Source organism: Notamacropus eugenii, chromosome 7 (genome assembly GCF_028372415.1).
Source record: "Notamacropus eugenii isolate mMacEug1 chromosome 7, mMacEug1.pri_v2, whole genome shotgun sequence".
NCBI lineage: Eukaryota > Metazoa > Chordata > Mammalia > Diprotodontia > Macropodidae > Notamacropus > Notamacropus eugenii.
In genome coordinates, this window is record NC_092878.1 from 81,593,370 (window position 1) to 81,621,253 (window position 27,884).

Below are 27,884 nucleotides of genomic sequence, written 5' to 3' on the forward strand. Positions count from 1 at the left end.
GGCCTGAGCCCATTAAGTGGGTTGGGATACAGAAGCCTTGACTTCTGTGTCTTTGCCTGATGGTAAGCATTGTTCTTCCTCATCAGAAAGGAAGGGAGGAAATGCCTGTTCACCAAGAAAGTAACCTTCTATAGTCTTATTTCTTTTCCCTTTTCTGGGCATTTTCCCAGCCAGTGACTTGACCTCTGAATATTCTCCTCACACCCACCTCGCCTCCTGATCCTCCCAGCCAGCACTTGGGGTCTGAGATTCAAATGCTGCTTCCAGCCTCAGGGCTTTGGGCAGGGGCAGGGCTGCTATTCAGTGTGAGATTAAGTTCAGGTGCTCAGGTGGGGGCAGGGCTGCCTCTCAGGCTCAGTTCCCTCAGGGGGTTTATGCAGAGACCTTCAACAATGGATCCAGGCTCCTGCCTGCTTGGGGAGCCCTAGCCTGCTGCTGCCTCAGCTGCTGCCTCCCGAGGGGGCCTGAGTAATGGGGGCACCCCACTCCCCTCTCGACCTAGCAAAGAGACCCTCTCACTGACCCCCATCACCTGTGGGTGGAGGGACCTGTGCGGCCACTGGAGATTCCATCTCTGAACCCCTCTCGGATCTGCTCTCAGTGCCGCGGGTGTGGCAGGGCTGTGCTGGGCTCCCAGTCCACAGCGCCCAGTCCGCGGCACGAAGGACCTTTTGTGAGAGGTTTGCAGGTCCCTCTGGAACAGAAATCTCCTTCGCTCCACTGTTCTATGGCCTCTGTTGTTCCAGAATTCACCGTGAGTTCCTTTTTACAGATGTTCTATGGGTTGTGGGTTCGGAGCTATGTGTATGTGCATCTTTCTACTCCGCCATCTTGGCTCCGCCCCCAACCCTACATAAATTACAAACCAATGAGTCCCTAACTAAACTCCACTTAATGGCTCTTTTGGAGACCCTCCTGGCTTCAGAGTGATTATCAATAGTAACTGTTTCTCTTTCCCTCGCAGCTTGATTTACTTGTTTTTTCTTTTGCTCATTAAAAGGGCCATTCCCTGGTTACTTCTTAAAAAGACCTATTCACAGAATGGGCATTACGTCACTCTTAAGTGAGTACCTGAATAGGCCAAGGTCTGCCATTGCATCCTGGGCCTTCTGCAGTCATTCTGAGGAATGCCCTGGATGAGGGTCACTGGATCCAGATGGCTCAGGAGGGGAAAGTAAGGCTGGTGACCTTGCACAGCCCTTCCTCACTCAAAACAAAGTCAAGTGCAAGTCATGTCATCATTTCTCTGATGTCATGGTCTTCTTTGAAAACATATGAACACAGACAGACAGACATTGTTATAGCTATAAACTGGGTACAATTTAATCTCAGGAGCCTTAGCTCAACTGATGCAATTTGACACAGAATAATTGGCTTTTGTTTCTACATTCAGACTTGTTGGAACATTTATCATTTGGGATTTTTGTTCTCTTTTCTCTTAGGTCATAACTTATCTTCCCAAATTTTAATGGTATAAAACTATACCTTTTACTGACCTTTGTGATCCATTACAATTTGCCTTTCCAATAAAAGTCATCCTTCAGTTTTACAATTTGCAATGAACTCAAATGACTTGTGTATATTATATTTTTTAATTTTTTGTCTGCTTTGGTGCGTGACTTTTTGCTTATTTGAGGCACTGGACTAAAAATGAAGAAGAACCAGATTTGAATTCTGCTGATATTTTTTAGTTAAATAACTCTCAGCAATTCAATTAACCCCATTTGAACCTCAATTTCTTCGTCTAATAAAGGGGAATTATAATACCTTTAGTACTTCTCTCATAGGGATATTGTGAGGTACATGGATATACAGAAATATTTACTTCCTCTGGTTTTATTGAGAAGACTTAGGGAGAGGAGCAAAAATTTATGTTTATGTTGCTATTTCACAGTTTACTTAGGGCTTCCTCTCAAAACAACCCTGTGAGGTAGTTAGCCCCTGTAACAATATTCCTTGTTGTTGTAGTTGTTAGAGGGTGTGGGATATGACCTTGTTATTTCATTTGTGAGTCTGAATTCTCAATGTGGAAACACCCTTCACTGACGCAGATCAGTCACTGGTCTATAATTTACAACCTGCACAAGTTGCCCAGGGCATTGGGAGATTGTGACTTGCCCATGGTCTCACAATGGGCATATGTTAGAGGTAAGATATAAACCCAGGTCTTCCTGACTCCAGTGCTGGCTTTTTAGTCACTCTGTTCTGCCACCTCTCATCCCCATTTCATAGATAAGGAAACTAGGGACTTAAGAGATGTAAATGGCTTTCCCAGGGTCACGTGACTAGTAACTGTCCAGATGGTAGCCCAGACAAGGTACAATGGAGAGAGTGCTTCCTGTGGAGTTAGATACCTTTGGGTAATAATCTTAGCTCTACCACTTAATGCCTATGTGACTTGGGTAAGTCACTTCTCCAGCATCTGTTTCCTCATCTGTAAATGAAGGAGTTGAATTCGAGGACCTTCTAAGATCCTTGCCAGCTATACTCTGTGATTCTGTGAGCCACACTGCCTCTCCTGCCAATGTTATGTCAGTCCCTATAGGACAGAAATAAGATTGCCTGGGTTGCTGCATAGAACCTAGCATTGTACTCTGTACATAATAGATGCTTAATATGTATATTGAACAAGTATGGCACCAAGTAAGCATGTTATAGTGGTAATGTCAAATCAAACATAAAATCCTTTGGCTCTTAAAACCCTCCATAATCTGACCTCTTCCTACCTTCCCAATCTGCTTACCCTTTACGCTCCCCTTCTCCTGCAATCCCTACACACACCCCTACTCTCTGACCCAGAGACACTGGCCTCCTTGCTGCTTCATCTCTAAAGCACTTTCACTGTCTGTCCCCTTATTCTCTCTACTGATCTCTTTTTGGCTTCCCTGGCTTCCTTCAAGTCCCAATGAAAATCCCACCTTCAAAAAAAATAAAAATTAAAAATAACTTGTAAAAATCCTACCTTCTACAAGAAAGCTTTCTTGATCCCCCTTAATGCTAATGCCTCCTCTCTGAATTATCTCTGATTTCTCCTCTCTATACCTTGTCTGCACATAATTGCTTGCATGTTGTCCCCCACTTTAGATTAGGAGTTCCTTGAGGGGAGGAACTGTGCTTTTGCCCCAGCATTTAGCACAGTGCCTGGTACTTAATAATGTTTACTGATTGGCTTATAATAATGGCTGACATTTATAAAGTGCTTTAAGCTGCACAAGGTATTTTACTAGTCTTATCTGATTTGAGTCTCTCAACAACTCTGATTGCTATAGCATACTATCTGCATTACAGTAATAATAAAGTATTATCTCCAGGTGCTGTAATCTCCATTGTACAGAGGAAGAAACTCAGAGAGCTTCAGGGTCTTGTTGAAGAGGGGAGTAGGTGACCTTGCCAGTAAATATCAAAGGGCAATTTCAAGCCAGTTATTCCTAATTCCAAGTTCAATATTCTATTACCCTATACTTTTCCCTCTCTTTTTCTTAAGTTTTTTCTTTGCTCAGGTGGCAATGGTCCTAATTCATTACAATCACAAAGATTAAACACCTTGAAATATTTCCTTGTTGATAGTTGGGATAGTTGATTTCCTTGTGATGAGAAGTATCAAGCAAAAAAGGAATATTAATTTTAAGTATGAGTCTTGTGCATGCCAGTATGCTAGGGACTGTGGGGAAAACAAAGAAGTGTAAGATGCAGTCTTTGCCTTCAAATCATTCATTCAATTGGCTTTTCTTAAATGACATGTCACATGACAGGCACTAAGCACTAAAGACAAAAACAGATATGAAAATTCCTGCAGTCAAAGAAATTATATTCTATTAGAAGAAGTTCAAAGAAGTTTAATAATTTCCTTATTAAAGGTTAATAACTTCAGGAAATATATAATGTAGTTGGGAAGGTTTTTCATAAGTCCTTGAAATGTTACATAACAATGCAAGGGTTAAATCACAGGCCATCTCTTGCATTTATCTAATATGAAAGTAAATATCAAAAATCATTGCCAAAAAAGCAGTAGAAACTGAGTCCTACAAGTTCAGAGATGAGATTATCATCATCAATGAGAACAAAAATTAACTTGGCCCTACTATGTGCTAGTTATTGGTGATACAAAGAAGTACAAAATATTATTCCTGTCCCCACCCACAAGTGTACAGTCTGTTGCCAGAAACAGTACATATACATAAATATATATGCTAATTATCAAACAAATGCTTGAGTGAAAAAACTATATCTATTTTAAGACTTCAGACAAAAGACATAGAACTCTGACTTGGTTGAGGAAAATGGAAGGGTCACTGGCTGAGGTAGACTTTGTCGTGTACCTTGAAAGATTGGTAGGATTTATGTAAGTGGAGAGTAAAGGTACGGTATTCCAGGGATGTGTGCAATCACATAAAATATTTAAGAGACAATGAGTAGATCAGACCAAAATGTGGTTATCAGGCAGAGTAATTAGGTTGGAGCCAGAATTTGGAGGTCTTTGAAGGTCAAATTAAAGAGTTAGAATTTATTCTATAGCCAACGGGGAGCCATCAGAAGCGTTTGAGCAGGGGAGTGATATGTGTGAGAGCATATTTTAGGCAGATTGATCTGACATTTGGTGTGTGGGATGGATTGGGCAAGACGGAATGCAGAGGGATCAGTTAGAAGACTGTTGTAATAGTCCAAACATGAGGTAATGAGGGCTGGATTAAGATGGTAGCAGTGGGAATGGAAAGGAAAGGGCAGAGAAAATAATACTGGATTGGAAGAAAGGCAATTTGAATTAGACCTTGAAATCTGCAAGTATAATCTTCTAAGTTGCCACCAAAACATAAGTTTCATAAGATGTACAACTATTATATATCAAATCTTCCAGTTATTGAAAGGATGGTAAATATCTGTACTTTGTTCCTTAGTTTCCATATCTCATTCTGCTCTTCTACAAGAGGCAAATATTCATCTTTAAGAATGTCTCTGCTATTTTCTCTTTTGTTATGTTTCGTTTTGTTTTCTCCCATTCATTTTAATTCTTCTATACAACCCAACAAATGTGAAAATGTGTTGAATAAGAATGTATGTGTAGAGCCCATATAAAATTGCAAGCCATCTTAGGGAGGAAGGGGAGAGGGAGGGAGAGAAAATTTAAAACTTATGGAAGTGATTGAAAATTGAAAACAAATATATTTGGATGGAAAAAACAAAAACAAAAAAACAATGTCTTTGTAAAGTTTCTGCTGAGTAGAGGTACAATATTAACAAGTTACCATTGTTATTGTTAAGAATACTATATTATTACTGTAATCTAGACAGTGTGCTTGTCTTACACTTCCCTGAATGTAGGGAAGACTACAGATTCAGTCCTAAGTGCTGAATTTCCAGGAAAGGATTCCAAGACCAAAGAATTCAGTGGCAGATTAAGCTCAGGGAAAATCTCTAAGAAGTTATTAGGAGCTAAATGGACAATGTTGAGAAAGGGGACTTTAGCTTTTCTGTTTGTGTCAAGTGGCAAATTCCTACATATTTCTTTTAAAATAAATCAGACTTGGCAAGTTTTTATGGTCACAACTCCATTTATTCATTTTACAAAATGAAGGAGAAAGAGAAGAGAGTTGAAAATTGTGGAGGAATGGGGGAAAGGGGGGGGGGGGGGGAACTGTCTGTATTTAGAAAAAAAAAAAACCTAAGGCCCTTGAGAGCCAACCCCATCAGGCTTCTGGTTCTTTGGGAAAGGAAAAAAGCTGAGCAGTAAGAGTGAATTACAACTTAGCCTCTATGCCTATATAAAGTCTCCAAGGCCATGTAGCCTACTATAAACTTTTTTAAAGTAACAGAAATGTGGAAGAAATTACATCTGGCATTTTTAAGCTGATCATGTAGCCAAGGGTTCATGGAAAATGCTGAAAATGACGGGATTTTGAAAGGAATCAGGTTATCACTAGTTCCCCCTAATTATTTTCATTTTCTAAGTTGATTACAATTGTAATTAGGTTAGGAGGTATTTGTTTTAGTTTCTTTTTTCTAATGATGAGAAAACAATTTTTTTGCAAAACATTTTTAATTTTTGTTCATATTCTTCTGTAAGCAAAGTTGTTTTAGGAGTTTGCCATCCTTTATTTTTAAATTGAGATTGACTGACAAGTAAGGTCTACAAGAAAAGATGTTTTCTGGGGAAAAAACTACACACATTTTTCCCAGAAAAGATGCAATTACACAAGAGTTCACTCCAGAACAGATATTCTCACTGGTCATATCTGTGTAGTTTTATATCAAACTAGCATCTCATCACATGGTATCTGGACTTTCACTTCTACTTTGTTTTAAAGATAACTGTTCCTTTCTGCTCTATTCCTCATATTCTGTATGACCTACAGATGGTTCTGTGAAGGGAAAGAGCTTCATAACTCCCCAGACATCCAGATCCAGTGTGAGAGTGGAGGTCTCCATGCTCTAGTCATCACAGAAGCTTTCGAGGACGACACAGGACGTTACTCTTGCCTGGCTACAAATCCTAGTGGTTCAGACACAACATCTGCTGAAGTCTTCATTGAAGGTAAGGAGAAGAGAAGTGTTGAAATCTCCCAAGTTAAAATTGCCTTCATATCCTTCAGCTTCTAGGCTCAAATATTTTTCTAAATTATAACCATTTTAGCAGTGTTGTGATCCAAATCTATTTCCACTAAACAAACAAATGTAACCCAAGAGAATGCCTTTGAACGCCCAATAGTGGAAATGTCCAATACATGTGTCCCATTTTCCTGTATTTGATCCTCTTAATTTGAAAGATTTTTGGTAACATTCACATGGATGTACACATTACTAAATACCAAGAGTTCTTTTGATGTTTCTCTAGTGAATTCAAAACAAGCTCATACTTAAAACACAACATCTATCAACCTTGTTAAATTATAGAATGATCGATGAAAGGGTAGGGAGTTGGGGGAGTCCTAAGGATATGCAGAAGAATTCACCATTAGGTGGAATATTGTAATGGGTTTTTCCTATATTTTCATTAAACCCTAGGCACTTTCCTCCCTCCAGTTATGGCTCTGTTGCTCTCTAAAATAACATCATTTTTGGCATAGCTTAGTATTTGTAAAGTTAGTGAGTGGGGTAACAACCTTGAAGGAAAAGTGTGGTCTGCTAAATTTATTATAACATTTTATCAAAACAATATAATTCAAAATACTTGCAGCCAACCTCTCTGAAAAGCAAAAACATTGCCTTACTTTAAAAGTTCCTGAAATCAGGAAAATCCATGACATAGATTGGTCCTTTGCCTGGTAATTGGTTGTCTTATAAAAATTTAATAGTTAAAGTTCAGGAAGAAAAAGGAAGTCCCTAAAGTCACCATTACCTGAATCTTGAACTTTTCTTGAACCAAATAATTGCCCTCAGAGTTTTTCATTTTCTTCTTAAAAAAGGGAATAGCAAATATTCAGAAATGAGTTTATTTAATATCCTCATTTGTATATCCCACCACTACCACCCTCCTAAAAGCAGGCAAGAAATATTTTCCTTCTAAAAGTAACAACTGCCTTTGTCTAGTGTTTACGCTTGGTCTGCGCTCTGTGCTTCTAATAAAAGGCTCTTTTGTTCTGTCCTGGGAACCAGAGAATGAATTTCATGTACTGTCAATGAAGTCCACATATGAGGTTGAGACATAGAGTGCTATAGGATAAAATGAACTAAACCTAATTATATTCATTCAGGATTCTTAAAATATTTTTGTAGTGTAGGCTTTAGAATACTAGTTTTGAAGGTAGAAGACCTGTATTCACATCTTGGCTCTGCCAATTCATAAGTGAGTGAAAGTGAGTGACTTTGAACAAGTCACTTTCCTCTATGGACTCCTGTTTCCTAAAATGAGGGGGTTGGTTTCTGGGGTCTCTTCCAATTCTTGCTCTATAATCCTATTATCTTCATGTCATTCATCAATGTGATATAGTAGAAAGAGCTCTGGATGGCAAGAGAAGTTATCTGGTTTTATTCATATCTCTGCTAATTAACTGTGATCTTGGCTAAGTCTTTTATTCTTTACCTAAGTTTCCTCAGATGCAAAATGGGGAGAGGGGAGTGGGAGGAATAACACTAAGCCATGGGAACATAATGTCATATATTTAGAGCCAAAAGGGGACCTGAAAGGTCAACTAAACCATTCCCCTCATTCTACAGAGAAAGAAATTGAGTACTAAAGAGATGAAGTCACTTGTTCAAGATCACACAGCTAATGGTAGCACTAGTATTTGAACCCTACCTGTAATTTCCCATCCAACACTATTCACTGTTTCCCAAGATGATCCATAAGGGCCCTTCCAATTTCTAGAATTCAATGAGATTTATCTGAAAATAGCTAGGGTTTCTGCTCTCATATCACAACCAGACCAAATGTGAAGAAGGGATTCTTGATGGATTACCTTGACATCATACATAGCCTGATTAGTTGCCTAATGAATTAAAATGTACCAGAGACACTTCTGTATGAAAGCTGCTAAATGTAAGCATATTAGTATATCAGCAGTAGGTTTTGTGGGTTGAGATTAATTCTCCTGCCTTCTTCATGCCATGCCATGGTCTGTATACCTTTCTGACCCTTCCTACCTTCCACTTCTACTTTAATAAGAATAATTATAGGAACATTATCATTCCTGGAATGTGTATGTTAATCAGTTGTCTTATTACTCCAGTCATCATCCTTACCATTACCAATCCAAAACTCCATTCTGTGCCTTGTGGTTGTTTAGTTGTGTCCTATTCTTTTGTGACCTGATGAACCATATTTGCCATTTCCTTCTTCAATGGATTAAAGCAAACAGAGATTAAGTGATTTGCCCAGGGTCACACAGCTGGTGTCTGAGGCTAGATTCGAACTCAGGTCTTCCTGACTCTAGACCCAGCACTCTTATCCACTGAACCATCTAGCTGCTCACATTCTATGTCCACTAATCCCTTATACATAAGCTCATTGGAAGTAAAAACTCTCTTTCTATTTGTATGTATATATCTAGCACTTATCACACATGCATAGCATATACTAAGAACCTAATAACTGCTTTTTAAAATATATTTATTTATTTTTAGTTTTCAACATTCACTTCCATAAGATTTTGAGTTCCAAATTTTCTTCTCATCTCTCCCCGCCCCCCACCCCAAGATGGTATGTAATTTGATATAGGCTCTACATATTTATTAATATTGAACCTATTTTCACATTAGTCATAAAGAAGAATTAGAACCAATGTTAGAAATCACGAGAAAAAAGAAATGAACAAAAAAGAAAAAAGAGAGAGAGCAAATAATATGTTTCAATCTGTATTCAGACTCCATAGTTCTTTTTCTGGATGTGGACAGCATTTTTTATCATGAGTCCTTTGGTGTTATCTTGGATCCTTGCATTGCTAAGAAGAGATAAGTCTATCAAGGTTAGTTATCGCACATTATGATTGTCACTGTGTTCAGTGTTCTCCTGGTTCTGCTTAATTCACTCAGCATCAGTTCATTCAAGTATTTCTAGATTTTTCTGAGATCTTCCTGCACAATAGTGTTCCATTATATTCATATACCACAACTTGTTCAACCATTCCCCAACTTATGGGTAACCCTTCAATTTCCAATTCTTTGCCACCACATAAAGAACTGCTTTAAAAATTTTTGTACGTACAGGTCCTTTTCCCACTTGCATGATCTCTTTGGGATACTAATACTGTTTCTTTATTCATTCATTTGCAAACCTGCCATGTTGAACATCTTGATTTTTATTTTTTGCCACTTTCTACAATCCTGAAGTATCCAGTATTGCCAAGTAGATTCATGGACTCTCAGCACAAAACATTTTTCATTGTTGCATCTAGTGCTTCTAAATGAAAGCTGACAGACTGACAGCGTGACTTATGATGACTTGGAAGAGTCCATTCCTATCCATCTATGTGTTGGGTCAGTTTCATACCTCCTGTGGTCCTCCAGCAAAAGCCATTGGCTTTTTCCCATGTACTCATTTCCACATGGAAGCACTGATCTGACTTCAGTTGCCAAAAAACCATCAAGTGTTAGTGACTCTAATCACTACATACTGTGTTTAGACAGACTGGGTATGAAAGAAGTAGGAGGAGAGGGAGATTCAACCATCTCTCAGGACCAAGGTTAAATGCCTTAGAAAAATGAATTACTTGGGCTTACAAAATGTGCAAAATAACGTCAGACAGCTGACATGTACAGCATGTTAGAATCCACAAGTCCAATTATGTGAAATGTGAGATAAGTTCTGCCCATGACTCAAAGTGAAGACCTGTTTTGCGCTAATTTTCATGTTTCATTTCCTTCAGGGCTAAATTAGACTCAGATCTATTCCCACTGAATTACTGTGTAAAGCACCTCCACCATTAGCATGTCAACATAGAATAGTGCCAAATCCATAGAGAGTATCAAGTGTGCCTTTTGAATCAGAAAACTCAAAAAACTCTCTGACAGGTCAGAGGTATTCACTGGAAACCTTAATTTTGGTCTAATTATAAAGTTCACCTTTACTTAAGCCCTATTTCAGTGTCTCACAACTACACGGAAGGAACCCTAGGTTCTTAAATACTGGCACCTTTGAAGGATTTTGAACTGAATTGCAAGCTCTGCCAGTTCACCTCAAGCTGAAAATGCTTTGGATATCAGCATGTCTGTCAGTTCCATGTTGTCTTCCAAGGACCAACCTAGCTAAGTTTGGAGAGGATCTCTGACAATACTTGACTACCATGTGATGAACTGTTTTAGCCACAAACATCCATTAAACAGTTGACTAAGGCATGAAGGGGTGGCTTTATGGAAAGGATGGAAAGAATACCCAAGCCAAAGAAATCATACATCTTTAAATATCTGAAGTATAAAATTCAGAGAGTTAAATGATAGGGGAACAAAATTCCATAAAAGATTAGGGAACCAATAGATATTACTGCAAAACTAGCCACATTGCGTAGAGAAAAATTCAACTATTTTTTTCAAATCAAAATAAGAAATATGTGTTGAATATTTATATAGAAACTCTCTACAAAGAAACGCAAGGCCTTGTCTTATAAGACTAATCTAGCTGAAGAGACAAAATAAAAAGGCTAGAGTTGGACAGGGACAATATTAATATGGCAAAAGTTAAACAATACTACAAGATTTATATGAGATCAAGACAACAAAAATTACAAGATTATATGTGATCATTCATCAGATGAACTATGACTACCATTGTCAATCAGAGGCAAGTGGCATTACTTTAATCAACAAATATTTATTAAGCATTTTCTGTGTGATAGGCATTGAGGATATAAATACAAAGAAATCCTTATTTTTAATGTGTTCAATTGGGGAAAAAACATCTGCATGTATAAGTATATGCAGAATTAATATATGTGCCAAGCAAATACAAAATTAATACAAGCAAAGAAGGAAAGGCATTTTAGGCTAGGATGTTTAAGGAAGGTCTCATGGAGATTAGATTTGTGTTGAGTCTTGTGGAGTGGGTCAGATTTGACTAAATTAGACTCAGATCTATTCCCACTGAATTACTGTGTAAAGTGCCTCCACCATTACTATGGTACATAGTTTGGTACATAGAGTTGTACCAAATCCATACAGTGTAGTATCAAGTGTGACTTTTGAATCAGAAAACTCAAAAAACTCTCTGACAGGTCAAAGGTTGACATTACAGAGCCTTATCATAGGTTTATAAGAACCTTTCATGTCATCTATTCAAAACTCCTTATTTTACAGATGAATAAAATGAGACCCAGAGAGGTTTGGTGATTTAAGGAAGTGAAATGATATGGTATGACATAAAGAAAGGTACAAAAACAGAAAAATTCAAGGAGTATATAATCTATAACAATTGACAGTTTTGTTGGCATCATTGGAGAGAGCATGAATGTATAGGTATCAAACGCTGTATTTACTTGCACTGAAGTTAACTCCTTCCAGGGCAATTTTTTTCCACTCAAACTGGGATCATGAGATGAGATTACATGGCCTAAGTCACTCTTATAGATAGAGAGAGCACACTGGTGCCAAGGAAAGTGCTCCTCTGGACTACAGAGGTCCTTCTGTAGAGCCTGAATGCTTAGGGAGAACAGTCAAAAAAGATTATGTTTAATGATAAATTAATTATTATTTATATTAATAATAATATAAATTAATTCTATTTAATGATAAATGCTATCACTTTGAGAGCAGTCATTTGTGTTTCTCCATGCTTCTAAAAACTTGGACATCACTGAGAGAATAAAGGAAAATTCTCAGTTAAGACAAGTGAGGGGAATAGGAAATCATATTTACTGCTCCAAACTGAGAGGAGAGAATATACACAAAAGGAAATAAATTTCAAATGAAAAAGAATGCCATTCAATCCTCTGTCTTTCTAGATATTTGGTATTAAGAAAGTATAAGAGAAGAAACAAACAACTCTTTGGCAGTGATCCTAAGGAAAAGCTTAGTATTATTGCTTGAGGTTGCAACTAGGTGGTTGACCTCTATTATATTAGATACTTCCTTGAATAGCTAAGAGAAAGACAATCTGTTGACACTTGTCTCTAGCACTCCTCTACCAGAAAGGAATGTCATTCTCCACTAAACACTGGTATCCCAGAGATAGTCTAGCCCCAGATTCCTTCCCCATCTTTGTGGTCTTTTTGTCAGCAATGACAAGGTAGAGTGGACAGAGTGCTCAGTTTGAAATTTCTCAGTTCAAATATTGGTTCTTCAACTTAACTACTTCTGTGACCATGAGACAATCATTTAGTCTTCTGGGCCTCAGTTTCTCCATCTGTAAAATGAGGGGGAGTTGGATTAAATTAACTCTAAGGTGTCAATTAACTATAAATCTATGGTTAATTAAATATAAAAGCATCTCAAATAACTAATAGCTTTTAAAATATGCTTTAAAAAACACTTCCGGGGGTGGAGCCAAGATGGCGGTGTAGAAACACACAAATACGCTAGCTCCGAACCCACAGCCCATGAAATATTTGTAGTAAAAAGCTGCCAATAAATTCAGGAGCAGGAGAAGCCACATAACAGCGGAGCGGATAAGATTTCTGTTCCAGAGAGCCTGAAAACCTCTCCCAAAAGGTTCTTCGCGCAGCGGACTGGGAGCCGAGAACAGCCCTGCCACGGCCACCCAGGGCCGAGAGGAGCTGATCCGAGCGGGGAGCAGATCTGAGCAGGCTTCAGGGACAGAATCTCCAGCAGCCATGCAGGCCCCTCCACCCACAGGTGACAAGGGTCGGTGAGAGGCTCTCTTCGGCGGCTCAAGAGGGGAGTGGGGAGCCCCCATGACTCAGGCCCCCTCGGGAGGCACCAGTGGAGGTGGGAGCAGACCAGGGCTCCCCAAGCAGGCAGGAGCTTGGATCCATTGTTGAAGGTTTCTGCATAAACCCCCTGAGGGAACTGAGCCTGAGAGGCAACCCTGCCCCCACCTGAGCACCTGAACTTAATCTCACACTGAATAGCAGCCCTGCCCCTGCCCAAAGCCCTGAGGCTGGGAAGCAGCATTTGAGTCTCAGACCCCAAGTGCTGGCTGGGAGGATCTGGAGGCAAGGTGGGTGTGAGGAGAATATTCAGAGGTCAAGTCACTGGCTGGGAAAATGCCCAGAAAAGGGAAAAAAACCAAGACTATAGAGGGTTACTTTCTTGGTGAGCAGGTTTCTCCTCCCCTCCTTTCTGATGAGGAAGAACAATGCTCACCATCAGGGGAAGACATGGAAATCAGTGCTTCTACATCCCAGCCCACTCAATGGGATCAGACCTGGGAAAAGCTCATAAAGAGTTCAAAAAATTTTCAAAATTATGTTAGAGAGGTGGAGGAAAAACTGGGAAGAGCAATAAAAGACTTGCAAGCAAAGTATGAACAACAGATCAGCACCCTGCTAAAGGAGACCCAAAAAAATGCTGAAGAAAATAACACCCTGAAAAATAGGCTAACTCAATTGGCAAAGGAGGTCCAAGAAGCCAATGAGGAGAAGAATGTTTTCAAAAGCAGAATTAGCCAAATGGAAAAGGAGATTCAAAAGCTCACTGAAGAAAATAGTTCTTTCAAAATTAGAATGGCACAGATGGAGGGTAATGACTTTATGAGAAACCAAGAAATCACAAAACAAAACCAAAAGAATGAAAAAATGGAAGATCATGTGAAATATCTCATGGGAAAAACAACTGACCTGGAAAATAGATCCAGGAGAGACAATTTAAAAATTATGGGAATACCTGAAAGCCATGATCAAAAAAAGAGCCTAGACATCATCTTTCATGAAATTATCAAGGAAAACTGCCCTGAGATTCTAGAACCAGAGGGCAAAATAAATATTGAAAGAATCCACCGATCACCACCTGAAAAAGATCCAAAAAGAGAAACTCCTAGGAATATTGTGGCCAAATTCCAGAATTCCCAGGTCAAGGAGAAAATATTGCAAGCAGCTAGAAAGAAACAATTCAAGTATTGTGGAAATACAATCAGGATAACACAAGATCTAGCAGCTTCTACATTAAGAGATCGAAGGGCATGGAATAGGATATTCCAGAAGTCAAAGGAACTAGGACTAAAACCAAGAATCACCTACCCAGCAAAACTGAGTATAATACTTCAGGGGAAAAATTGGTCTTTCAATGAAATAGAGGACTTTCAAGCATTCTTGATGAAAAGACCAGAGCTGAAAAGAAAAATTGACTTTCAAACACAAGAATGAAGAGAAGCATGAAAAGGTAAACAGCAAAGAGAAGTCATAAGGGACTTATAAAAGTTGAACTGTTTACATTCCTACATGGAAAGACAATATTAGTAACTCTTGAAACTATTCAGTATCTGGGTACTTGGTGGGATTACACACACACACATGCACCTGCACACACTCATACAGACAGAGTGCGCAGAGTGAATTGAATAGGATGGGATCATATCTTAAAAAAATGAAATCAAGCAGTGAGAAAGAAATATATGGGAGGAGAAAGGGAGAAATGGAATGGGGCAAATTATCTCTCATAAAAGAGGCAAGCAAAAGATTTTTTTAGTTTGAGGAAAAAGAGGGGAGATGAGAGAAAAACATGAAGTTTACTCTCATCACATTCCACTAAAGGAAGGAATAAAAAGCACACTCATTTTGGTATGAAAACCTATCTTACAATACAGGAAGGTGAGGGACAAGGGGATAAACAGGGTGGGGGGGACAATGGAAGGGAGGGTATGGGGAGGAGGGTACAATTTGAGGTCGACACTCACGGGGAGGGACAGGATCAAAAGAGAGAATAGAAGTAATTGGAGGCAGGATAGGATGGAGGGAAATATAGTTAGTCTTATACAACACGACTATTATGGAAGTCATTTGCAAAACTACACAGATTTGGCCTATATTGAATTGCTTGCCTTCCAAAGGGAGGGGGAGGGGAGGGAGGGAGGAAAAGAAGTTGGAACTCAAAGTTTTAGGAATAACTGTCAAATACTGTTCTTGCCACTAGGAAATAAGAAATACAGGTAAAGGGGTATAGAAAGTTATTTGGCCCTACAGGACAGAGGAGAGGGTGGAGACAAGGTCAGAGAGGAATGATGGAGGAGAGAGCGGAGTGGTGATGGGGGCAATTGGAATGCTCAGTGTTTTGGAGTGGGGGGAGGGGACAAGGGGGGAGAAAATTTGGAGCCCAAAAATTCTGTGAAAATGAATGTTAAAGGTGAAATAAATAAATAAATAAAAATTTAAAAAAAAAAAAACAACAACACTTCCCACATCTCAAGGAGAAAGGGCAAACCTTTGAGTATAGAATGTTGCATACTTTTGGCTTCACTGTTTCTTTTATTCCAAAGAAGGATTCTATGGGAGTTGAGTCTATTAGGAAATAACCATGATGTGGAAAAAAAAAAGCATCAAAATATTCTTCAAAGTTTCTGTTTTACTGCAGGAAAACAATATTTTAACGTATTCTAGTATCAGTCACATAAACACATAGATATAATAGGTACAGTGAAAGAAGCTAGAAGCTTTCCAATAAGTGTCCCTCCCTCCTCAAGCTCAAGCAATGAAATACATATACTGAAGAAGAAGCTAGCCTGACACCTGAGATGTTGCCCTGGACAGCAGGTGCAAAGCGGATGACAAAAGGGAGAATGGGGAAGGAGGAAGAAATCACCCTGTGAGAGGGTTGGCACAGATAAGGGGATTCGATCTACTACCTCCGACAGAAGCTGCCTTGTCACTTGAGATGAAAGGTGACATTGAGTTTTGACTGGGGATGGGCAGGTGTATAGAAAGCCCATGGAAGCCTTGTTTGTTCTACGTTTTTCCCCCCTCCAAAAAAAAATTTGCCAAACCTGGTCTGTTTCTATGTATCAGCTTTCGCTACAACTCTCAAGAAATAAAAAGAAGCAGAAATGACCCTTAAAATATAGGTAAAAACAAAACCTTACAAGTGTAATATTAACTATTTGAATGCAGGTCGGACTAATCTATTTGTGTGCCCATGTCAACAACAAGAGACAATGTTGATTTGACAAGTGCCATAGCTACCACAATATCCACTGGGCTTCAGCCCTAACTGCCCTGATAAAGGCTTTCTAATCTCCAATGACTTCCTAACAACCAAAGATCAAAGATTGGATAATTTATCAGACTAGATTTGCTTTCAAAAAGTGATCTGATCCAAGTCTTCATCTTTCCTGATCTTTGCAACATTCATTACTGTTTACTGCTTCCTCGATCCTTTTTTTAAAATACATTTTATTGATACCTTTTGTCTTTATCTGACTAGTAGCATTTCCCAACCAGATTGAACCCTCTCTTTTGACACAGAAAAGTAATTAACTAAACACATCCTGGCCAGGTAACGAATACAATATTTGGTCCTACTAGTCTCCCCTCACTCCCATCTCCCTGCCATCAGGGAGGAGGCAAATTCCTTATATCTTCTCTGCCACCTCCATTAACTCAGAGTTCAACTTCTTTTTAGGTACCTGTCCCTTTACTTGACAGTGTCAGTTCCATGAGAGTAAGATTTTTCATTCTTTATGCTTAGCACTCTAGTGCCTCATAGAGCTCCTGGCTCTCTTGAAATGATTAATCTGTGCTTGGGGATTAATTGTAGCCATCAGTGCATTGTTGTGTTTATTTCCATCTGTATCACTTCCTATAAATCTTCCCTCATTCCTCTGAATTCCCCATCCTAGTCATTTCTTAAAGACTGATAATGTTCTGTTACGTTCATATAGACTCATCTTTCCTGCCCAGCTTGATTTACATATTTTTTTCTTTTGCTCATTAAAGGGACCATTTCCTAATTACTTCTTAGAGAGGGTTATTCACTGAATGGCCTAACCTCATTCTAAGTGAGTACCTGAATAGGCCAAGGGTCTTCCATTGCATCCTTGGCCTTCTCCAGTCATCCTGATGAATATCTGGTCACTGAATCTAGATGGCTCAGGAGGAGAAAGTAAGGCTGGTGACCTGCACAGCCCTCCCTCACTCAAAACAAAGTCAAGTGCAAGTCATGTCATCATTTCTCTGATGTCATGGTCTACTTCAAAAATGAAAGATGAACACACAGGCACACCCTCTCTTCCCTTGATTTTTCCCCAACCTTTCTGATTATTCCTTCTCAAGTCCTTCAGCTGCTGTCTTTTTCTCTTTCCACAACCTTCACAAGCATTCCCTGAGGCCTCTGCTTTTCTTTTTGTCCATTCATTCCCTTGGTGATGTTACCCACTCCCACCGTGACCACTATCCTGTCTATGTAAATGATTTCTAAATCTATATCTCTAGGTTCAACCTCTCTCTGAAGTCCCGTCGCCCATCTCCAACTTCCCTTTGGTCGTTTCCACTTGTGTGTCCCATTATCACTGCACACTCAACGTGTCTGAAATAAAAGACATTATCTTTCCTGGTTCCTCTTCCTGACTCCCCTGTTGCTATTAAAGATATCAACGTTTTGCCCAATTACACAATTTTGAAATCTGAAACATTGACACCCTCCTCGTCTTTACTTTCCCATGCCATAAGCAATCCTATCCTCTCTGTCCTTTGTGACATCTGACTTCTTTTATTTTTATTGCTATTTCTCTTATTTCCTGTGCCTACCTATATTACAAATCCAGTTTTTGCTTTCTCTGCCTTTTCCTCACACCCATCCAATTGATCCTACATATCATCATCAGATAAATCTTTCTAAAATACCACATTTGTAATGTCACTCCTGTGTTCAGAAATTTTCAGTGATTCCCCAGTTACTTATAGGACTAACTCTGTATCCTGACTTTCCAGTAATTTGACCTCAGTTTTGACCTCAGTTTAATGTTTCTGGCCTTATTTACCATTTCTCCCAAACCAAATGAATGCTGAACACATCTAGTCTACTCCCTGACTCCCCCAGGTACCTTGCACTTTCCAAGCTCCATTCATTCATGCTAGGTGCTATAAGTGATACAAATATAACTAAGACATTATCTTTCCTCTCCAAGAATTCATAATCCATAAAGGATGTAAGTCAGTGAAGACAAATTCAGTACAGTATATGAAAAATAACACAGGAACAGTACCAAGGGTTGTCAGAGTTTAATTAAGGGAGAGATTGCCTCCCAGTGGGGTCATTAAAGAAAGCTTCAGAAAAGAGGTGGCATTGGAAACAGACCCTGAAAAGTGCATTGAATTGCAAGCAGCTAAAATGGGGGCACCCCTGGTCAAAAGAATAGTATACATAAAGTCGAGAAGAAGGGAAAAGTATAAGGTGTATATGAGGAACAACTTGCTAGAATCAGAATATGTTTATTAATATAAGCTAATGTATTTCTATAGCACTTTAAGGTTTGCTAAGTGCTTTATAAATTTTATTTCATTTGCTCCTCACAATAATCCTGGGAGGCAGGTGCTATTACTGTTCCCATTTTACAGATGAGGAAACTGAAACTGAAAAAGGTTAAATGATTTGCTTTGGGCCACACAGTAAATTATACAATAATAATAATAATTAATAATAACAACAACGGGAGCTAGACAATGCCGTGGATAGAGTGCCAGCCCTGGAATCAGGAGGACCTGAGTTCAAATATGGCCTTAGACACTTACTAACTATGTGACCCTGGGCAAGCCATTTAACCCTATTTGCCTCCGTTCCTCATCTGGAAGATGAACTGGAGAAGGAAATGGCAAACCACTCCAGCATCCTTGCCAAGAGGACCCTACATGGAATCATGGAGATTTTGACCCAGTGAAACAACTCAACAAAAACAAAATAATAATAATATATCATCATGGGTAGTATTTATAGAGCACTTCAAGTACTGCAAAATGCTTTACAAATATTATTTGATTTGCTCTTTGCAATAGCCCTCAGAGGCAGATGCTATTATTATCTCTTTACATATGAGGAAAATGAGACTGGGAAGGGTAAGTAATTGTTATCCCATATATACCAAAATATTTAAAGCAGAACTTTTTTGTGGTAGCCAAAAGCTGGAAACAAAGGGAGGCATGGCTGAAAAAACTGTGATATGTGAATGAAACGAATTATTATATCATAAGAAACTAATGTAAAAAAGTCAGTCATGTGGGAAGATTTGTATGATCTGATGTAGAGTGAAGTAAGCAGAACTAAGCAGGCAGTAAAAAAAAAAAAAAAAAAAAAAAAAACCAGCAGTAATGTCAAGGAAAATAACACTGAAATTCTAAGAACTCAGGTAGCTGCAGTGACACACCTGACTCCCCAGGACTGATGACTATACCTACCTCTCTTTTCTCTTTATAAAGGTGGTGGAACTATAGTTGCAGCATAAGCTATGGTCTGCCAGGCAGTGTAGTAGTTCGTTTAGTTTAACTGTCTTTCTTCATTGCAAAGTGTGCACGGAAGGCCAGGGCAAGAGAATGGAGGTATTATTAGGAAAATAAAGTAGCATTTATTTTTGAAGAACCATTAATATTTTTGAAGACCTATTAATATATTTCATGTATATAATTTTTATATTTTACCACCTAAGATTCAACAGATAGATTTTATTCCTAAAACCCAGACTTAGCTAAAGGAAATGCAAAAGTAATTCTATAAAACAGTTGTGATATTTGCATTTGTTATTGCGCTATTTACATTTAATGCTAGGTACTCTGTCCAGCTAAACAAGTATTTAGGCAAGTTTTTTCCTAAAGATTAAAGAATCAATAAATTCTTAAATTGTTAATGTTTTGAAAGGCTATTGTAATAATTCTTTGAAGTATTAAGAATGTGAATTCAAGTAGGAACAATGTAAGTAGAAGGTAGGGACAGATATAAAAGATACATTAAAGAAAAATCCGTTTAACAATGAACTGATTAGATATTGGTGGCAAGAGTAAAGGTGAAATCAAAAAGGATTCCTTGGTTTCATTCAGATAATGACGATGTCATTCATAGAAATAACAGACAGGAGAAAAGCTGGTTTGGGAGGAAAAACTAGCTCAAGTGGAATATTCAGACAGAGAAGTCTATCTTGAAAATATGGAGATTGAGCTCAATACTGAGCTAAGGATATAGATTAGAGAGTCATCCCCAGAGAGGTGTTAGTTGAAGCTATGAAAATTAATAAAATTTCTGAAAATAATAGCTAGCATTTATATATAGCCCTTTAAAATTTGCAAAGCAATTTTAAAATGCCATCACACTTTATTGTCACAACAGCCCTAGAAGGTAGGTGTCATTACTGTCCTCACTTTACAAATGAGGAAACTGAGGCAGACAGAGGCTAATTGACTTGCCCAGGGTTAGAAAGCTAGAAAATATTTAAGGCTGGATTTGAACTCAATTACTCAGGTTTTCCTAATTCCAATTGTAGGGCTTCAGTCACTGTACCGTGTGTGTGTGCATGTGTGTGCATATAGAGAGAGAGGGAGGGAGGAAAAAGAAGGAAAGAAGGAGACTTGAAGGAAGAAGGGAAGGAGAAAATGGTGAAGACAAAAAAACTAAGGATAGGATCTTGGGAAATTCCTCTATTTAGAGAACAAGAGAAAAAAATGGGTGGTTTCATGGTAGGCATCAAACTGGGATAATACAGTGCCATGGAAGGTAGGTAGGTCATCAATTGTGTCCAAGGCTGCAAAGAGGTCAAGGGTGAAGAGGACTGGTTTTGATGAGTGTCATTCTGTTACCCCTACTTGGACTGTTAATCCTCTCTTTCTTAGCTATTAGAATTCTGCCTATCTCCCTGTATTGTTTATAGTGCATCTGCAGTTTATAGCAGCACCAAAGCACTGAGTACTAGATAAATTAAGAGTTTTAGCTCCAGGATTATCTACAGACCACTGCACAAGTAGAGAGCTAATACCTCCTGTTTATCATCTTCCTTAGAAACAGACTCAAGTATACCCTTGTAAAAATTCAAGCTAAGGTCTGCACTAATATTTATAACTAACTTTTATAGGTCTGCAAAGCATTTTACATATCTGATCCATACAGCAACACTGGTATTATTATTATCCCCATTCTACAGATGTAGCAACTGAGAGTAAAAGAAGTTGTTACTTCCCTGGAGTCACACAGATAGGAAATGTCTGAGGCAGGATTCAAACTCAGGACTTCCTGACTCCAAATTCAGCATTCTAGCCACTATAGCATTTATCTGCCCTGTGGATTTGATGGTCCTGAGAGGACAGGAGAACATTTCCATCTTCTGTGTGTGAAGGAAGAAAGATCTTTGCCAGTGCAAAAGGCATCATCCATATAGAGACTCACAATGCTCATGCTATTCAGATCCTCTCAAAGTGAATAATGCCATTCAGATACTTCTAAAGATTGGCAAGATTACAGGCTTGAAGTTTATTACTAGTAATCTCTATATGGTGACTAGTAGTGCTAACTTAGATAGAATTGGTGCTATCATCATAGAAAGAAGCATCTTGGCTCTTTTGATGTTTTCCATGTGGAAGATATCAATGATGGGAACTTCCTAGGTTTGGAAATTGACTCTACCAGAGCAGGTTGGCACATTCTCTGCAACTTATAGTCTAGCTTCAAGGCCCACTTGGTATTGACTATGTTATTGATACTTCTCTTACACACTATATTACAAGAAACTGTGATTTCGTGTTACTTTGGATGTTTCTTCCAAAAATGCAGATATCAAGCCCAAGAAAAAGTAGATCAGCCAACTAGCATTTATTAAGAACCAGGCACTATGCTAAGCACTGGGGATACAAAGGGAGACAAAAACAGGTACTCCCCTCATTCTAATGAGGAAGGCAATATGCAAAATTTACAAATAAATATACAAAATGTAGCAGAATAAATGGAAGGAAATCTTAGAGGGAAAGGCACTTGTACCTCAGGGAACCAGAAGAGGCCTTTTGCAAAAGATGGGATTTGAACTGAGTCCTAAAGAGAACCAGGGAAGCTGAGGGATAGCATTCCTCTTGGGGGAGGAATAGTGCAAAAACATGGAGATGGAAGAGGCAGCATCATGTGTGAGAAACAGCAAGGAATAAGCTAATGTGTAGCTGGACCATAAAGTAAAAGGGTTAAGTTGTGAATACCAAATTGTGAATCTTCTAACTGATCCTGGAGATAATAGGGAGCTATTAGAATTTTTTAAGTAGGGGGAATAATATGATCAGACTTATGGAAAATTTACTTTGGGAAAATTACTTTGGTAGCTAAGTGGAGAATGAAATAGAGTAGGAGGAGTCCTAAGGCATATCAATCAGAAGGTTATTTCAGTAGTTCAGGAGAGAGATGTGATTTGATGTGATGCGATATGAAAGGGGGAAGGCAGGCAGACAAACAGACATGGAGCGAAAGAGAGGGAGAAAGGAAGGAAGAAGGCAAGACATCCTCTAGTGAGGGCCTAAATTAGAGAAGTAGCTGTATGGGTAGAGAGAAACAGATGTATAAAAACGCTGTGAGAGTAGAATAATGAGGTTTCACAGCATATTGGAAACGTAGAGCTAGTAACAATGAAGACTGAAGCATGATACTGAAGGACTGTGACTCTGGACCTGGGTGGTGGTGGCTGTCCTTTGTTCTCAAAGAGGACTAAAATGACATCACTATACTAGAGTGAAGTTACAGTGTGTCCGACTGTGGCTGATTAGACCAGTAAGAGCTTGGAATTTTGTACCGTAAGTCAGGCATGAAGAGTCTGTGTGAATATTTGGGGTGGAGTCTATAAATTTGCACATCTTGCATTTCTTTTTAACTATTTCAATTCTGCTTTGCTCATAGAGCACAGTACCTTCTCTGATGTGGACATGCCAGGCTGAGTGGACCTGTACCATCATCTCCTATGTCACACAATCAATTCCAAAGTTCACAAGAAAGATTTTGAGAGTGTCCTCGTATTGCTTCTTCTGACCATCATGTGAACACTTGCCCTGTATGAGTTCTCCATAAAATAGTCTTTTTGGCAAGCATCCATTTTGCATTTGAACAGCATGGCCAGTCCATTAGAGTTGCACTCTCTGAAGTAGAGTTGGGATGCTTGGCAGTTTAGTTCAAGAAAGGACCTCAGTGTCTGGTACCTTTTCCTGCCAGGTGATATTCAGAATCTTCCTAAGATAATTCAAATGGAAGCAATTCAGTTTCCTGACAGGGCACTTGCATACTATCCAAGTTTCACAGTCATACATACAACAATGAGGTTAGAACAATGGTTCTGTAGACCTTCAGTTTGGTAATCAGTCTGATACTTCAATCTCACAGTTTCCTTCAGAGCCTCTCAAACATTGAGCTAGCTCTGGTAATGCATGCATCAACCTCGCTATCAATGTATACATCCCTAGAAAGTACACTACTAAGATAAATGAGCTTATCCAAACATTCAAAACTTCTCCATTTGCTGTAACTGATGGTTTCACATATGGATGGTGTGGTAGTGGCTGATGGGGCACCTATGTTTTGTTGGTGTTAATTTTTAGGCCAAAATTAGCACAAGCAGCAGAGAATTGATCTATACTATATTGCATCTCCACTTCAGAGGCTTCATTGAGTGCACAATCATCTGCAAACAGAAAATCATGCACCAACACTCCCTTTACTTTGGTCTTGGCTTGAATCCTTTTCAAGTTGAAGAATTTACCATCAATGCAGTAGCTGACTTTGATACCATGTTCATCCTCCTTGAAAGCATTTGACAATGTGGCTGAAAACATCATGCTAAAAAGCATGGGAGCAATCACATAGCCTTGTTTCATTCCATTGGTGACTGAGAAAGCATGAGAGTATTGACCATTATCTGGAACCCAGGCAAACATGTTGTTGTGAAATTGATATACAATACTGATGAAATTCTCCAGGATACCAAATTTTGATATAATTTTGCATAAGCCCTCATGACTGAAGTATCAAAGGCCTTGGCCAGATCTACAAACATTGTTTACAAACTTCTCTTCTACTTCCAGCATTTCTTCTTAGGTTGTGAGGCAGAAAATACCATATTGACCATTCCTTAGCTCTTTCTGAAGCCACACTGGATCTCAGGTAGATGACCATATTCAGGTGAAGGATGAAGCTATTAAGAAGGACTCTGGCAAGATTCTTGCCAGCAATAACTAAGAGATTGTCATAGGACAATCTATTTCCTTTACCTTTATAGAGATGGACAATGGAGTCATCCTTGAACTCCTGGGGAATAACCTCCTCTTGCCATGTAACCTAGAAATTTTCATATTGCTTTTATATGAGCAATGCACCACCTACCTTGTAAATCTCAGCTGGAATAGAATCAGCATCAGGTGCTTTGCCATGCAAAAGGAGACTGATAGCATTCAAAACCTATTCTTCAGTTGGAATTTCAGGTAGGAAGAGATTGATTTCAACCTGAGATAAATGGGCAGTGACTGCAGCATCAATTGAAGTTGGTCTGTTGAGAACACTATGGAAGTTTTCAGCCTATCTCTCTAGGATTGTGTCCTTATCATTAATACATCAGCACTAAGTAGTTGAGATGCAACATAGGTCTTTGGCCCATAAATAACCTTCAAGGCATCGTAAAAGTACTTTGGATTGTTGCTATCAGCATAAAATTGAATTTCATCTGCCTTCTTACTGAAACAAGAATCCTGAATCTCTGTAAGCTTCACTTGCACCTTACTTTTGATGAAATTAAATGCTGCCTTCTTAGAGATAGATGAACTGTCTTGCTGGTAAAACCTGTAGAGTTCTCATTTTTCATTTAGCAGATTCTGAATTTTCATCAGACCAATCTTGGTCTTTATCAGTGTTCTGACCCAAATCAATAAATACAGTGCTATACATCAAATCTCTGAAAGCTGCCCACTCCTTTTCTGTTCCATTGTTCCCAACTGTATGTTGGCTGAACTTTCTCTCCAAGTTAGCAATAAACTGTTTCCTCTCAGAGAAGGGCTCTGATCTGTTGATATTAATTCTTCTGGTAATCATTTTGCCTTGGGAATGCTATTTCCATTGGATGAGAATATTTCACTTGGAGAGGATGTCTGTAATCAGTCCAGCACTCTGTGCCATATATTGCCTTCATCACTCTCATATCCTGTCTATCTCTTCTCCTTATAATCACATAGTGTATTGAATGCCAATGTTTACTGTGAGGGTGCATCCAAGAAGTTTGGTTGCATTTAGATAAATGGAAGACAGTGTTGGTGATGAGAAGGTTATGCGATGCACAAGTCTTCAGTAGTAAGTGCCCATTGCTGTTCCTGTTTCCAACTCTATTCCTCCCTACCAAGTCTGGTAGTATAAGCCTACTCTAGCATTAAAATCACCCAGAATTATAAGCTTGTCCTCTTTTGGCACATTGATAATAAGGGTCTCCAGGTCTTCATTTTTCTTTGACCTCATCAGCGTTCATCATGGTGGGAGCATAGGCACTGATGATGGTGGCATGACATTTTCTTGCAAGTGGCAATCACATTGTCATGAGCCTGTTGTTAATTAACTCCTTTAGGTAGGCATACACACTTGACTATATTAGTTTGGATTTCAAAACCTACACCAGCTTCACAGTGTTCCCTTTCACTGTGGCCACTCCAGAAAAATGTGTATCTAGCTCCAATTTCAGTAAACTGACCTTCTTTTGCCAACCTTGTTTCACTCAGGGCTGCTATTTGAATGTGATACCTGCTGTGTGCTCTTGCCACAAGAGCTGTTCATCTTTCAGGTCTACTGGATTTTTTGTTGTCTATAAGTATGCTCACATTCCATGTGCCAGTGGTGAGTGGAGTTTTCTTTGCATACATTTTTGCACATTTTTTCATGTTTCAGCCACAAGGGTAGGATCCTTGCCTGCTGTGGTAATCAGGCCAGGGGTTGGATAAACAGACAGTTTTTAGGGCATCTTTTCTAGTCCCTTCCTCACACCAGGAGGTGAGCAATATGATCCTTAAAAGGCTGCTCAGACAACTGGGGGCTGCCAAATCCCACTGCTGCTTCCAATGAGAAGATGACTATTTGGCCTAGGCCACCTGCATGCAGGATTGTGACTAGCTCCCAGTGTATCCATATCTGCTGCTTCGTCACTTGTCTGTTGCCACAGGACTCCGAGTTAGATAAAATGGTAAAATGGCATAGGTGATGTCTTTTGATTCTTGTGTAAATTTAAGTGAGGCAGAGTTGCACCAAGTTGTTGGCCTACTCTCTACTCCAGAGTCATCACAGTCTGGTGGTAGGACATAATCAAGATGACTGGTGATGGCTTAAGATGCAGTGTCTAAACAGCCTCTAAGTGCTCCACAGTGCCTGATTCAGCCACGTTTATGGCCATTGAAATAGATTGTTCTTCTCTGCCCATTCTACCTGAGGAAGTCTTCACATGTTTGAGGTAGATGCCCCCCTAACTCACCACTGGGTTTGAGACCTCTCGGTTTCCCTCAACCTGGCTTAGCCCGTCTGCTGAAACAGTTTACTGGGGTATGGCTGCTACACTTGCTACAGCTTCTTGGAGTCACAAGTGAGACTTAGGTGGAACAAGTGGACACCAAAGGTGGAAAACAGCCCTGAAAAGGGCTTGGCAGACTTCACGTCAGAGGTATTTATCTTCCCTGAACACACCCTAACCCTGGGACTTGTAGTCTGGAAGACCTGAGTTCAAATCCTGCCACAGATGCTTATTAGCTGTGTGATCTTGGGTAAGTCACTTAGCCTCTTTGTGCCTCAGTTTTCTCATCTGTAAAATGGAGGTGGTAATAGTACTTACCTCTTAAAGTTATTATGAAGATCAAATGAGTTAATATTTTGTGAAATGCTTTGTAAACATTGAAGTGATATATTATGGCCAAGTAGTCATCAAGTTTTATCAATTTGAGCTCTACAATATTTCTGTTCCCTTCCTTCTATTGACATAGCTACCACTCTAGTCATCTCTTTCAGTAAATGATATTCTTAAGAGCAAGAAAAAAAAGAAAAGGAAATTAAGACAGAAAATTGGGCAACATCTTTCACTTGAATTATTGCAATAGCCTTTTCATTGATTTCCTTACCTCATCTCTTCCCACTCCAAATCCATCTTTCACAAAACTGTCAAAGTTATTTTCCAGAAGAACAGATGTGACCACATCACTCCCCTATTCAGTAAGCACTAGAGTTCCTTATTATCACCTCTGGAGAAAATACAAACTCCTTTGTCATTTAAAGATGTTCCTGATCTGGCCCCAACATACCTTTTCAGCCTTATTATACATGGCTTCCCTTCATGTACACAGTGCTCCAGCCACACTGTCCTTCTTCCTGTTGTTCATTCACATTGTTCTATTTCTCATCTCTTGGCACTAGCTGTGTCACATGCCTAAAATGTATTGCATTCTCATCTAGACCTCCTAGAATCTCTAGACTCCTTCATAGGTTAGCTCAAACACCTCTTGACCTTTTGTAGGGCAATAGGTACCCTCTTTGTTAATGCAGAAATAGGTCTGAATTCAAGGTCCATTGATGGGTCTTGGATAGATCATGCCCCATCCTTTCCTAGGTAGGACTTGAAG

At 39.1% G+C, this 27,884-nt stretch overlaps 1 protein-coding gene across 3 annotated transcripts in view; it reads left to right on the top strand.

The window, feature by feature from the left end:
- The window catches only part of PALLD (palladin, cytoskeletal associated protein), a 554,902-nt gene that overhangs the window by 224,598 nt on the left and 302,420 nt on the right, over positions 1 to 27,884 (top strand). For all 3 annotated transcript variants that reach the window (XM_072623162.1, XM_072623155.1, XM_072623156.1), the window contains one exon: positions 6,351 to 6,529. In XM_072623162.1, coding sequence (XP_072479263.1) covers positions 6,351 to 6,529 — 179 coding nt within the window. The remainder of the gene's footprint in view (positions 1 to 6,350; positions 6,530 to 27,884) is intronic.